Below are 12,674 nucleotides of genomic sequence, written 5' to 3'. Positions count from 1 at the left end.
TTCGGATACATCACTACGTCTTGATACATCACGTAAAGTGATGTAACCGATCGATTTATCGCGTAAAGTGATATATCCGACATCCTAATACATCACGTAAATGATGTATCCGATTGATACATCAAAAAATAGAAAAAAGAAAAAAAAATTGTAATTTTTTCAAATAATAGAAAATTTTAGAGAATATGATAAAATAAATTATTTATTGAGGTAATTTTTTCTAGAAAAATCATAAGAAATCCAGCCTTTATGGGCCAGAGTTTCTTAGAACTTCTAAACGGGATATAATATACCATAAAGATTTAATAATTCTTTTAGTCCTTCAATTAATGATAAAATTTATGTTTAATTACTATTATATCTGATTAAGCATATTAAATCTTCAATTGGAGTTGGTGCATTTGTTTTTATCCCTTTGTGTAAGAATATTTGTAAATTTATCATAATTATTTACCGTTTTATCTTTTAATAACTTTAATAATAATGCAATTCTATAAATAGTCAAATATAATATATATATATATATATATATATATATATACACTTTCTCCATGATAGGACCAAAAAATACATACTTTAAATTAATTAAATATTAAATATACTTAGTAATATATCACAGATAAAAAAAAATCAACTTCTTGAAGACAAAAAAATAATATTATCCTTATAACAAACAAAATAATTCTTTCATAGAAATATACTTACCAAACAAGGAATGATGCTTCTCCAACTTGCTATAAAAAGTATCATCATTGTTTAACAATAATTTTATCATCATGAATCCTACAGCAACAAACAAAAACATATTTTATTGTTAAATTAAAAAGGCTATAGCTGTTTATTGCAGAAAATTATTGCTGCAAACTTAAAATAAATTACAATAAAAGTATCAATTGTATTTTTATATTATAAACTATAATGTGAAGGTTAGTTTGCGTGCATCTTAATTAATCTCATGAGGTATTTGCTATTTTTCATCAGTATTAAGTATAAGATAATTCTATCCACTAATGTTCGAGCAGATGTGAAGAAATCACCTTATATTTTATCTTTGCTTAAATTTGAAATTCAAACTTTATAATATTTAACCTACTTTATTAGCAAAAGTGACTATATATTAAATTGGAGCAAAAGAAGTACTTAATTTAATAATATCATTGGAATAAATATGATTCCAGTGTACTTCATTCGTTTAATATAAATTGTCCCACTTCTCTTTTATGTGCCTCTTAAAAAATAGTAAATAAAAAGTGTTTTTATTAATTTATTCATAAATCTTTTTAATTAATTAATATTATTTACTTTCAAAAATAATTAATTTTATTTTTATTTTGTAAAATGACAAAGTGTAAAGCCACATACAAATAGTTAATTGCAAGAAAGGCAACGGCCACCGACAGTTAGCAGTAATAGTCCTCATAGACACAAACATTTTACTTTTGTGTGGCATGGCATACAAGGTGTGTCTTTTTTTATTATTATTTCGATATTTAATATTCATATTGATAATTAATTAATCTGAATTTATGTATTGCAAAGTCTATTTTTAGATACGGCATTTTCAATGAAACTTTTTTTATTTTTTGGATTCGAATCAAAACTTCTAGTTAAAAATAAAAAAATCTCAATTATTCTACCGTAACTTTTATTGATGTAATGTGCACACAAGCAGTGTCACTTGTACAAGGCTATCTATTTTGTATTTACAAAGTGTTCGAGTATAAGTTAAATCAAAATAGTTTATATTACTTTCATTTTAAAATAAGTGGTATTTTTATTAATATGCTAGTGAATTTTAAAAACATGTTTATTTATGTCATCAATTAAAAATTTGATTCATTTATGCTATTATTATCTAACAGTATGTCCATTCATACCATTATTTTTTAATAGAAAATCTATCCGATTTTAACAAATTATTTTATACACATTGCCAACGATTATTGAGCCACTTTATACTCATTTGGGTTCATTTTTTCGAAAAATTTAGTAATGGAGGAAGTGAAATGATGTGGACGTATTATAGTTGGTCACGTGTATAAAGTAATATGTTAAAATCGGATAATTTTTTTGTTAAAAAGTTATTGCATGAATGGACATTTTGTTGGACGGCAGTGACATAAATGAATTTAACTTTAATGAATAACATAGATAAGCCTTTTTTTCAAAGTTTGATTGCATATTTGAGTTTTTTCCCTTATTTTTATTTTGTTTCAAAATAAATGGTGATTAACATAATCAAGAAAGCATTAATGACATTCTTCTAATTTTACCCTTATTTTAAATAAAGAAGGTTTTACATAATCAAAAAATTGTTGAAGAGCTAAATAGTTTTACAACTATTTATTAAATGGTAAATTAGTAAAATATATTTTACTTTCTAAAAATGGATAGTTTTCTTAAATTGAGTGTTCAAACTAAAAGTACCACTTATTTTTAAATGGAAGGAGTAAGCGCTTGAAAACTATTTTGGCTTAAAAGCAATTAAAATAAGTCAATCTAAACAATCTCTAAATATTTTTTAGTTGTTTATATATTTGTTAAACACAATGAAAGGATCATTTAATTGTTGTTTAGGAAGCAAAATATTATTCATTAAAATCGGTATAACCAATTTCATATTTGATACTAGTATTTTAGTTGCTATTTATAAAATTCACACATCAAATTACAATGCCACATAAGTAAACACGTACATAAGTTATGAATTAATATATGTAATAATTATAATAGTACATGAAAGAATATTACGTGAATCACTAAATTCTGAATAACTAATTCACACATAATTCTAACCCCAAACCAAACGATCCCTAAAGTGCTTATAAGTTAAAAATTAGTCTATCGATAAGTTTAATCACGACTTCACCTGTCAGAATGACGATTACTTCCCCACTAAAATTTCAAATAAGCTTCCAAATTATAGTTTCTGAATGAAACAGTCCCAATTCCCCAAGAATTAATCTCTTTGCAGACATTGTTTCTTGATCTCCCTCCTGTTCCGCAATCGCAAAGAATGCACCAACACAGAAAATATACAATTTCAGCTGGTGTTGAAACACTATCATCTTCTCGGGTTCCAATTCAAGCATACCAATAAATCAGAAAATATTATATGAACCGATATGAAAGTCTCGAATCATGCAACGATACATAAAATACTCAAAAGGAGGGGTTTGGGTTGTTACAGTAATATTTCATTACATTTCGTCAGCATAAGTATCAGATAAATTCTATACATAACAAACAAAGATCAATAGAATAGACACAAACAAAAGACAGTTTATACATATATCATACATTGCATAAACATTTATCATTTCTACTGCTAAACAAAGCTACCAATTCTAACTTATGCTTACACCCTTGAAACTAATCTAACAGGAACTTCAAATTAGCTCAAAGATTGAATCTTTATCAAATTCTGATTTTTGAACGAACCAATCCCAAATCTCCCAAAATTCACATTGCACCGTCCTCAGATATCTTGGAAGGGCGACATGAGGCAGAGCAATCGACTTTCATGTGATTACTTAGAGGCCTCCTCAATACGCTAGACTAGAAAGTATACAAAGAACAACGATTACAAGAAAACAAATGTAGTGTTAAAGGAATATAGTAGTCGAAGTTTCCAGCAAGCAAAACAATTATCTGTACTAATATTTTTGCAGCAAAAGTCAATAAATAGAAGAGTGATGAGGGATTTTTTTTTAGCTCAACTAAGGGTGGTAGCTGAAGAATTCCAAATAGGTAAATTGGTTTGGGAAGACGTGGAAAAACATCCATCCTTTAGGTTGGGTTTTGAACAGCTAAAGTTGAGATAGAATAGGTCATCACATCCGGGGATTGAAGAAGACAAATTGTCAATCTTTAGGAGCCAATTCAAACCCCTCCAGTAAAATAAGAACCTTGATTAAGGAAGACGAGGAAAACATCTATCATTTAGGTTTCTAAGCAACTAAAGTTAAAGAAAGAATAAGTCATCACAGTCAATCTTTTCTTTCATCTCGGGGGAGCTAATTTAAATCCCTCCGGTAAAAGCAAGAACCTTGATAAGGGAAGACGGGGACACCATCAATTTCTGAGCAGCTAAAGTTAAGATAGAATAGGTCGATCACATCATGATATTCAAGATCACAAATTATCAATCTTTTCTTTCATCTCAGAAGGAGCTAACTTAAACCCCTCCAATAAAAGAGGAACCCCTGATTTGGACCCTCGTAATCGAGCTTTTTCTTCTTCTACTCTCAAAAAATGGGGTAGCAAAAACGATTATAAAATGGGGAATAAGTAAAAGTTCGAGTTCAGATAACGAACCAATTGAGCTTATGATCCTAAAAAGACGTGATTAACATCCAAACTCAATAATCATTACCCTCGTAATCGAGCTTTTTCTTCTTCTATTCAGAAAATGGGGTTGGGGAAAGGATTATAAAATGAGGAGTCCAACCTTACCAATAAAGTAAAAGTTCAATAGCCAACCAGCTGAGCTACTGAGATTTCTCCGTGATCGAGCTTATGATTGTAAAAAGATTCAAACTCAATAATCATTACCGTCTTCTTTGTTCCTTCTAACAAGTGCAAAATACCCAAGAACAGCACAAATGACAGCTACAAGATTACCTTCTTTAATCAAAACCCTAACAACAAACCCAGTAATCTCACCCGTCAATTTCTTCCCTTCCATAACCAAATCCCTTCTCCCTTTACCTGCAAATGTCAGTAAAACCAAAATAGTGATCCAAGTTACAAGCGTTGCTGGAACAACGACGATTAGAGCTGCTACAATGGACAAAACCCCAAACGCAAGTCCTAATACCATAGATCCGTAGAGAGCTGAAGTGGGTGTCAATTTCATGGTGGATTCATACCAAGAAAGTACTGAATTGAGGAAATTCGAAGAAATTGAGAGTAAAATTGCGTAGACAGTGAGAAACAGAAAGACCCATGTTCGTCTTTTGCTCATAAGATTCTTTAAGACAAGCATGGAGGAAAAAGAGGTTGATGATGATGGAAACAAGGGAGGTTCTTCTTCTTGTTGTTGTATAGTTTCAGCCATGGAGATTTGGATTTGGATTTTGCTCTTTCTATTTACTCTCTTTGTTCAAATGGTTTGAGGGACAAATTGATGGATAGGGAGATGATATGGTGGTGTTAGTTTAAATATTATATTTATTTTGATTGTTATTTAAATTTTATTTTATTGTATTTTTAAGTTATGTTAGATAATTATGACAAATCTCATTGGGTAACGATTAATTTACACTTTTATTAAATGGTTGCTTCATACTATTTAATAACTCGTATTGTATTTTATTATGTTGTATTATATTGAATTGCATTATATTATTTTAATAAATTCAATGTTTGGATATATTGTATCATTTTCCGTCATTACATAATGTCATGCATCAATAATTTAAACGATAAACGTAAAAAAAAGTAGAGTACACAATAAAGCTATTTAAAAAAGTAAATTAAAAAATAAAATAAAATAATTAAACAATAAATAAAGACAAAAATGAATGGGGGTTAACATGTGATCACACTTATAAGTTGAATCCATTATAATATTAGTGGGGAAGATGTCAAGATGCGGAGGATAATTTAAGATTTTAAGTTTATAGGTTATGCATCGTAATGTTTTTTTCTTGCTAAGTTAGATAGATTATTAATGTTGTATATTAAGTTTCATAATATTAATACAAAATAGATCAAAATTAATGAGTTTTGTCGTACCGTAACTCAGGATAGAAATACTACTTGTCTTTTGAGAGGGACAAAAAGTAAGAAGAAATGGTGACATTCACTCTTTTGGAAACATTTACTTGTTGTACTCAATGTGTGTTGTTCCCTAACTTTACACCCTACCAGATTCCTTGCTGCACTCCATTTCACAAGACAACTTTAAAGGCAAAAGATAGAAAAATCAAAAGAAGAGTATGTGTTAAGTTGAAGAGTTATGATCTCTTGAATTTCAATTTTGCTTCTTACATTCTTGCTGGCATCTTCTCAGTGGCTTATGAGTTTCATCAAGCTTGTGAAGTTCCAAAAAATAAAAAGCTACTCCCTACACCTCAATTTAAGACTCATCATAAGATTCAAAAAAACATCTTAATACATTACCCATATTTTTAATTTTTAAGATTATAAGATTTTAAAAAACCTCTTTTATTTTCTTAAATTTCATATATAGTTAAACTAAGATGGTTAAAATGCAACAACATAAACAATGTATTCCCCAAATAGAGAAATTGTTTCCTATAAACAATCGCCTCAAATAAAGCATATCAAAATGTGAATACACAATACAAATTCACCATTGCCAAATGTGGTTCTATTGTAGATAATCAAAGGTAATTATTCATATCTGCATAAAAGTTTCAGAATGACTGATAATTTCAGGTTTCAAGATCATCCCATATAATTGACCTTCCTTCCCATACATTAAACAACATTTTGGTTGTGCCCTGTATTATCAAGTTCATTAATTGCAGTTTAACACTAAATTTCACTTCACTTTTGCACAAAAAACAAGTAAATCAGTTGAGCGAAACATCACACAATCAGTAAGGATAAAGATTCCAGGATGAACCACAATTTACCAACAATATAATATATGATTGATTCTCCTGTACTAAGAAGATTTCATTCATTGACACAAATTATCAAACACCTTCAAGGCAACCGGCGTTTCAACATTCTAGGTGAAGTCCTTGGCGTCACTGATCCAATCTTCTTCTTCTCAACACCCTTCACTCCCTTCTTCAATTTCCTACCTTTAGTTTTCAATTTTTTCACTTTCTCAACAACAGCCTCACTCTTTTTCCCACTCCTTGTTCTCCCCATAACCACCCCACCATTCTCCTCAGCAACTCTATCAAAATCAACATCCAATTTCCTAGCTAAACCCCTTTTTTCCACTTTCCCTTCAACCCCCATTTCTTCATTTTCATCATCAGATTCATCAAACAATTGCATTTTCCTCTTCAAATTCAACGGACCAAGAGGAGGAGACGGACTTACATGAACTGGCAACAACAACGACGATGATTTCTTCTTACCCATCGATTTCTTCTCGATCTTTTCACGCTCAGCTCTAAGTTTCTTGATGTTTCCCTCGATCCGTCCCTGAAGACGAAGGCGCTTGAAGCTCAAACCCCCCATTGACCAGTGAGCTTCCTCAGCCCATGACATGAACGGATCCAAAACGGATACTGGTGGGTCGACCCGTTCTCCATTTGGATTTTCGTAAAAACGCGGCCTTGGTAAGCTACTGCCGTAGAATTTTCCGGGACCTAATGCTACCACCATAATAACCGGCGATGTTGAAACAAACTTACTGAAAAAAAACAACCAAAAATTCGAATGAAAATTGAGAATTTGTGAGTGAAGAATCTGAAATTTGATGAAAATGAAATTGGTGGCGCAAGATTTATATATAGTGGTTCAGTGTGATCTGCAATGGAGGGAAAATCTTTTAGCGGGAAATTGTGCCGCCAAATATCTACCGCGCTGTTGTGAATTTTGAGTCGAAAATTTTGCGCCAATTTGATGCAAGGGAAAGAATGTTAAATTTTCACATTTGCACAAATGACCTTATTTATTTAGGACACTAGTTAAGTGGTCCACATTAACCAAATAACCACTATAATAAATTTAATTAGGCTCTTTAGCTATAGTTTGTATATTTACGAGTTGTAGCTATAATTTAAGCTATCTCGTTTGTATAATTCGCTGATAATTGAGTTATTTTTGTATAAATTAGAAATAACGAATTTATACAAACGCAAACATCTGAACTTTAAACAGTTATACAACTTATATTATACAAAATTACATTATACATAAGTTATATAAATTATATTATACAAAATCAAACTGTAATTAACGTTAAATATTAGTGGTGAATTGTAAATTAGCTAAATTATAATTATATTAACTAATTAACTAGTATATGTTTGTTTATTCGCATCATTTTTCCTATATATTCCATCTCAGTGATCATGTATTCATGGGCCGGAAATTGGACACTGCTCTTGTAAGCCCATCTATGTCATGGTCTACAATGAATATCCCACTAATAAACTATCTAAAACTAATTGGGAAAACTAACTTATTATACAGACATACATACCATATATATTAATTTTATATATATTTTTAAATAATTATATATTTTACTACTAATTAAGAATTTTTTTATCATATGTCGAGAAAGAATCACCTAGATACATGTATTTTTGCTATCAGATACATTAAAATAGGGAGAGAGGCGAGCGAGATAGGAAGGAAGGTGAGCGAGATAGTCATGTATACATGTGAATCACACTAGATACATGTATATGTATGTATCTAGTGTGATTCGCATGTATCTGGGATACTAGATCCTGGATACATAAGAGAGCGGCGAGCGAGATGGAGTGAGGTGAGCGGAATTTATCTATGTATCCTAGATACATGCAAATCCACTTGGATATAGTGTATCTAGGATAAATTACACTTAATTTTGATTTGATGTATCCCGAGATACACATATCTGGACGTATTTGGACACACCAAAATTTGGTAAGATTCGTAATACTACAAACTAGAGTTTATCTAAGTAATTAGCTCCTAAACTAGTGAGATTTCTTTAAGCTTGACTAATCTCAATCTAATATTGATTTGACTAATTAAGTAATAAGAGAAAATAGAATTACAAGATGAAATAGCCAGGAGCAACTTGTCAATGAGGGTTACTAATTTGAAACTCAATTAGTGCTTGGATTGGAGCAGTTCAATAGTCAAGAGGTCACAATTTAAATTGTAACATCACACATTTGAATCCTTGTTAACTCAATTGAATCTTTCTTCTTCCTCTATAAGTTTGTGAAAAAACACAATTAGTTGCAAAACCAAGAATAATATACATTTTATGTAAATATTATTATATTTTACACTCTTTAATATTTTTTTTGCAATGCATTATGATCTTTTTACTATAATTAAGTTATAAGATGAATTGAAACTATTTAATTCAATTGATAGAAAAGAAACACAATGTCATTTGATTATAATTCACAAAATACGTAGTTGTTTTCATGGGAAGGAAAAACCGCACCATTAATTTTGTCGAAGAACCTGCTCCAAGCGACTACTAAACTAGCTTATCTTATTGTGTGCCCCCGGTTTGTATGCTCAATTTCATACTCAATCACAGATTCATCTTTCTGAGAGAGGTCCAATGCCCAAAATCATCAAATATTTAACTGTAAATTTAATTATTATTACATATTAACTCGAGGTATCTGGAGAAACTCATAAACTTCAATTCATATATATATCCCCTCTGCTTATTAGCGAGGTCATTCTAGATAGTACGTGTAACAAAATGACCTCTTTACTCTTACACACAACATGATCAGAGGTGGACGCAAAGTATCAAATTCATCTGAACCCAATATGAACATACATAACTTTAAAAGCACATCGACTTATATACTAAAAACCTTAAAGCTTAAACTCACAAATCTTAAATCTTGGATTCGCTTCTGATTAGAGTTGATCTCTCATATAGTCACTCAACTAAAAGTTATTATCTCGTAAAGTGAGTAAGTCACCATTCTTTTTGACTCTAATATTTTTCAACAAAGAAAGTGACTTTCTGAGAGAATAATTTTTTTAGTTAATCGATCATCTGAGAAATCAACTCCTTCTGTCTTGTTTTACATAGCATGGTTCTCTGTTTTTCCAAATAACTTGAGAAATGATAGTGCAGCATCTCTTGCCTTTTCTGGTGTAGGAATTGTTGGTGTAATTGGCTCATATTCTGCTTTCCATTCTGCTACACATTGCTCATTGCTCACAGGATTGAAAGAGAAGGTAACTCTATATGGATTATACATCTTCCTTAAATCACCATCAATGACATGGTATGTCACTGACCTTCCCTCTTCCACTTTCTCTATCTTTTCTATTGACTGCTTGACATAGTTGCTCAATGCTGCATATCATATTTGTGTTACAATACAAGAGAGCAGTGATGGAGTCAGAATTTCACTAAGGGAATTCAAAATATAAAAAATTAAACACACGAAGAAATTAAAGGTATTCAACAACTACTATATATACATAAAAAAAATTAAACTTATATATAGTGTAATTTTCTACAACCCTGGTTCCATCCTGTAGGGGCAAATCAACATTGTTAGTTATTTATTCACGTGAACATAGTAACTTTAGGCCTAGACTTTGTATTTATATTAAGAAATTCATAAAAATATTTATAAATATATGATTGAACCTTGTTTTTATGAATTTTAGTTGATTAGTTGATTGACTATCTGACATCTCACCTTATTGGTGAGAGTTCGATTCTCCACCTTGTAATTCCCTTCCCCCTTTCTTCTACTCCCATTTTTTAAAAAGAAAAAAGAAGAAGAAACAATTGTTCTTATTGTGTAGTTTTAACTTAAGGTTACAGTAGAAATTGATAAACTTTAAATATTGAATCCGCTTCTAAAATAATAAAATAAACACACCTGATCTAATTCCACAAGTGAAATCTGAAGAGACTGATGTGTACACAGCCTTACCCCTATATTGGGATGATAGAGAGACAATTCACCTCTATTACAAGATAAGTTTTCTTCGTAGTTGTGACTTGTGACATTTTTAGCCAAATAGGAAACTACTTGTATGAGCTCATGTTAGGTATTTTGACAATGTTTAGTTTTTTTCACTATCCCCTTACCCCTTTCCTTCCTCCTTCCTCTTACGTAATACTTTATGTTTCAATTTATTTAGTATCGTTTGATTTGACACAAATTTAAAAAGGAATGAAAGACTTTTGAAAAATGTGGTCTAAAATACTCATTGACCATTTGTATGACTGCAAAATCATTTCATCGTAAAAAGATCGTATGCAAGACGCATGCTTTTCATTCAATACTTAGTACTAACACACAGACAAATTCAGAATTTAAAGTTTATAAGTTCCTATAATAACCTTCTGTTAATACTACAATGATCACTGAGTTTACAATCAAATATTTAGTAGATTTCTAAATATATATATATATATATAGGATCTAAACAAAAGCTACTAGATTCACGTGAACTCGTAACCAAACTTCTAAATCTGCTACAGTAGTACAAACACCAGATGCGAGTAAGTTTTTATCGTAAATCTTCTATTAAAGACTTACCAGGGCCAAGTTGGAAACTCCTGAGACTCCCAGGCTCTCCTTTTCCTTGAATATATTCAGCTTTAGCAAGCATTTGTGGATTTATTCTGCTAATTTTATCATTATCCCTGTACATTTCCCATGCTTTTTCTGCAGGGATGTCAAGCAAAATTTCACCTTTCATTCCTCTCATCTCTATCCAACTCTCTCTTTCTTTCTCTTGAGTTCTATCAATATATAGATGAGATATAATATAAAGAGATAAATGGTCAAAAATATATCTCAAGTATCACCTTATGATGTGTTTGTGTTCTTTACCTGAACTATCATGGGTTTTTTATTAAAAAAACATTTTGAAACTAACTAGACCAAGTGTTTGAATACAACCGTCAAATGGCGTGTATGTGACAACTTAATTTGCCTATAAAATTTTGTCCACATGGCAGTTGTGTCATTAATTCTGAGTCGTGTTTTGATAAATAATTGGTGATAGCTCAGGTATAAAATGCAAAAAAAACTGATAGTTTAGGCAGAAAACTCTCAAAAAAAATGATACTTTGGATTTGTTTTTGACCCTTATCCAATTAATTCCTTTAAATATCCGCGTGGAGTGCCATTTGGCGCCATTTTAATACAAAAAAGAGAGTGTGCACTACACATAATCAGATATTAGTTGATGTGTGTTTTGATAAATAGTTGGTGATAGTTTAAATAGAAAACTCAAGCACATGATAGTGCAAATAAGAAACTTGCAAAAAATGATACTTCAAATATGTTTTTAACCATTATCTCAAATATAAAAGTTTATATTAGTCTGAGGAACAGTATTTTGTTCTTATTGAAAAAGAATAGAAAAAAAAAAGTCAAAAAATTTGCTTGCCCACCAAATTTTTTTGGCAAGAATCTTCATATTTGGTGTCCACCAAGTTTATCCTTTGATAGGCACCAGATGCTAAATCTTCTAAACTACCTTTATCTAAATATTAATTTAATAGGCAACTATATCTTTGTGATAAGAATTATTGATGTGTTGATAGAATATTATAGGGTTCAAGCTGTGAAAACATCTTACAAAAATAAATACAAGGAAATAATGCATACAATAGACACAATGTGATCCGATCATTCTTTGGAACTCACATATAGTGGGAGCTTTATGCATTGACAAGTTTCTAACAAGGTACATACATATTACTAAAATTTCTAATAGACTTATGAAGAAAAACCTTGGTGTAACAGTAAGAGTTGTCAATGTATGACTAGAAGAATATGAGGATCCAAGCTGTAAAACTAGTCTCTTGTAAAAATGCAAGAAAATGATGCATCCAATAGACACAATGTGATCAGGTTCTTCGAGAAAATCAATAGCGGGAACTTTAATGCACCAATAAGTTTCCAACTAGGTGCATAGGGCAAACATCCTAGTATGGAGCCCTCTTGAACACATAAAACAGTTTTTTTGCTTTCATTTATTACTCCTCCACTGTGGTTATTGGTTAATATGAT

At 30.7% G+C, this 12,674-nt stretch overlaps 3 protein-coding genes across 8 annotated transcripts; all 3 read right to left on the bottom strand.

Annotated features, from left to right (window-relative positions):
• Nucleotides 1-2,692: 2,692 nt before the first annotated feature.
• LOC129877351 (uncharacterized) lies at nt 2,693-5,166 on the bottom strand. Of its 6 annotated transcripts, none has more exons than XM_055952848.1 (2): nt 4,451-5,166; nt 2,693-2,996 (listed from the first exon to the last, which is right to left on the bottom strand). In XM_055952848.1, the coding sequence occupies exon 1, from the start codon at nt 5,057-5,059 to the stop codon at nt 4,541-4,543; it is 519 nt and encodes a 172-aa protein (XP_055808823.1). In that variant the 5' UTR covers nt 5,060-5,166; the 3' UTR covers nt 2,693-2,996; nt 4,451-4,540. The 6 variants fall into 6 exon arrangements, with proteins under 6 accessions (XP_055808823.1, XP_055808822.1, XP_055808819.1 ...); XM_055952847.1 differs by having other exon boundaries at nt 2,694-2,996; nt 4,456-5,166; XM_055952844.1 differs by lacking the exon at nt 2,693-2,996 and adding an exon at nt 3,133-3,558.
• Nucleotides 5,167-6,590: 1,424 nt separating this feature from the next.
• On the bottom strand, nt 6,591-7,512 carry LOC129876355 (uncharacterized). The gene has a single exon (XM_055951770.1). The coding sequence runs from the start codon at nt 7,312-7,314 to the stop codon at nt 6,679-6,681; it is 636 nt and encodes a 211-aa protein (XP_055807745.1). The 5' UTR covers nt 7,315-7,512; the 3' UTR covers nt 6,591-6,678.
• A 1,779-nt stretch (nt 7,513-9,291) lies between these two features.
• On the bottom strand, nt 9,292-11,429 carry LOC129876929 (uncharacterized). Its single transcript, XM_055952404.1, has 2 exons — nt 11,190-11,429; nt 9,292-9,985 (listed from the first exon to the last, which is right to left on the bottom strand). The coding sequence occupies exons 1-2, from the start codon at nt 11,359-11,361 to the stop codon at nt 9,708-9,710; spliced, it is 450 nt and encodes a 149-aa protein (XP_055808379.1). The 5' UTR covers nt 11,362-11,429; the 3' UTR covers nt 9,292-9,707.
• Between the last annotated feature and the right edge of the window lie 1,245 nt (nt 11,430-12,674).

This window comes from Solanum dulcamara, chromosome 12 (assembly GCF_947179165.1).
Source record: "Solanum dulcamara chromosome 12, daSolDulc1.2, whole genome shotgun sequence".
Lineage (NCBI taxonomy): Eukaryota > Viridiplantae > Streptophyta > Magnoliopsida > Solanales > Solanaceae > Solanum > Solanum dulcamara.
This window is presented reverse-complemented; position numbering and strand designations above follow the sequence as displayed.

Excerpts from the sequence above, each read along its gene's own strand:
- LOC129876929 (XM_055952404.1), bottom strand. The coding sequence starts at position 11,361 with ATGAGAGGAATGAAAGGTGAAATTTTGCTTGACATCCCTGCAGAAAAA. Across the intron at positions 9,986-11,189 it reads GAGTTTCCAACTTGGCCCTG|CATTGAGCAACTATGTCAAG; the intron begins GTAAGTCTTTAA and ends TATGATATGCAG.
- LOC129877351 (XM_055952848.1), bottom strand. The coding sequence starts at position 5,059 with ATGGCTGAAACTATACAACAACAAGAAGAAGAACCTCCCTTGTTTCCA.
- LOC129876355 (XM_055951770.1), bottom strand. The coding sequence starts at position 7,314 with ATGGTGGTAGCATTAGGTCCCGGAAAATTCTACGGCAGTAGCTTACCA.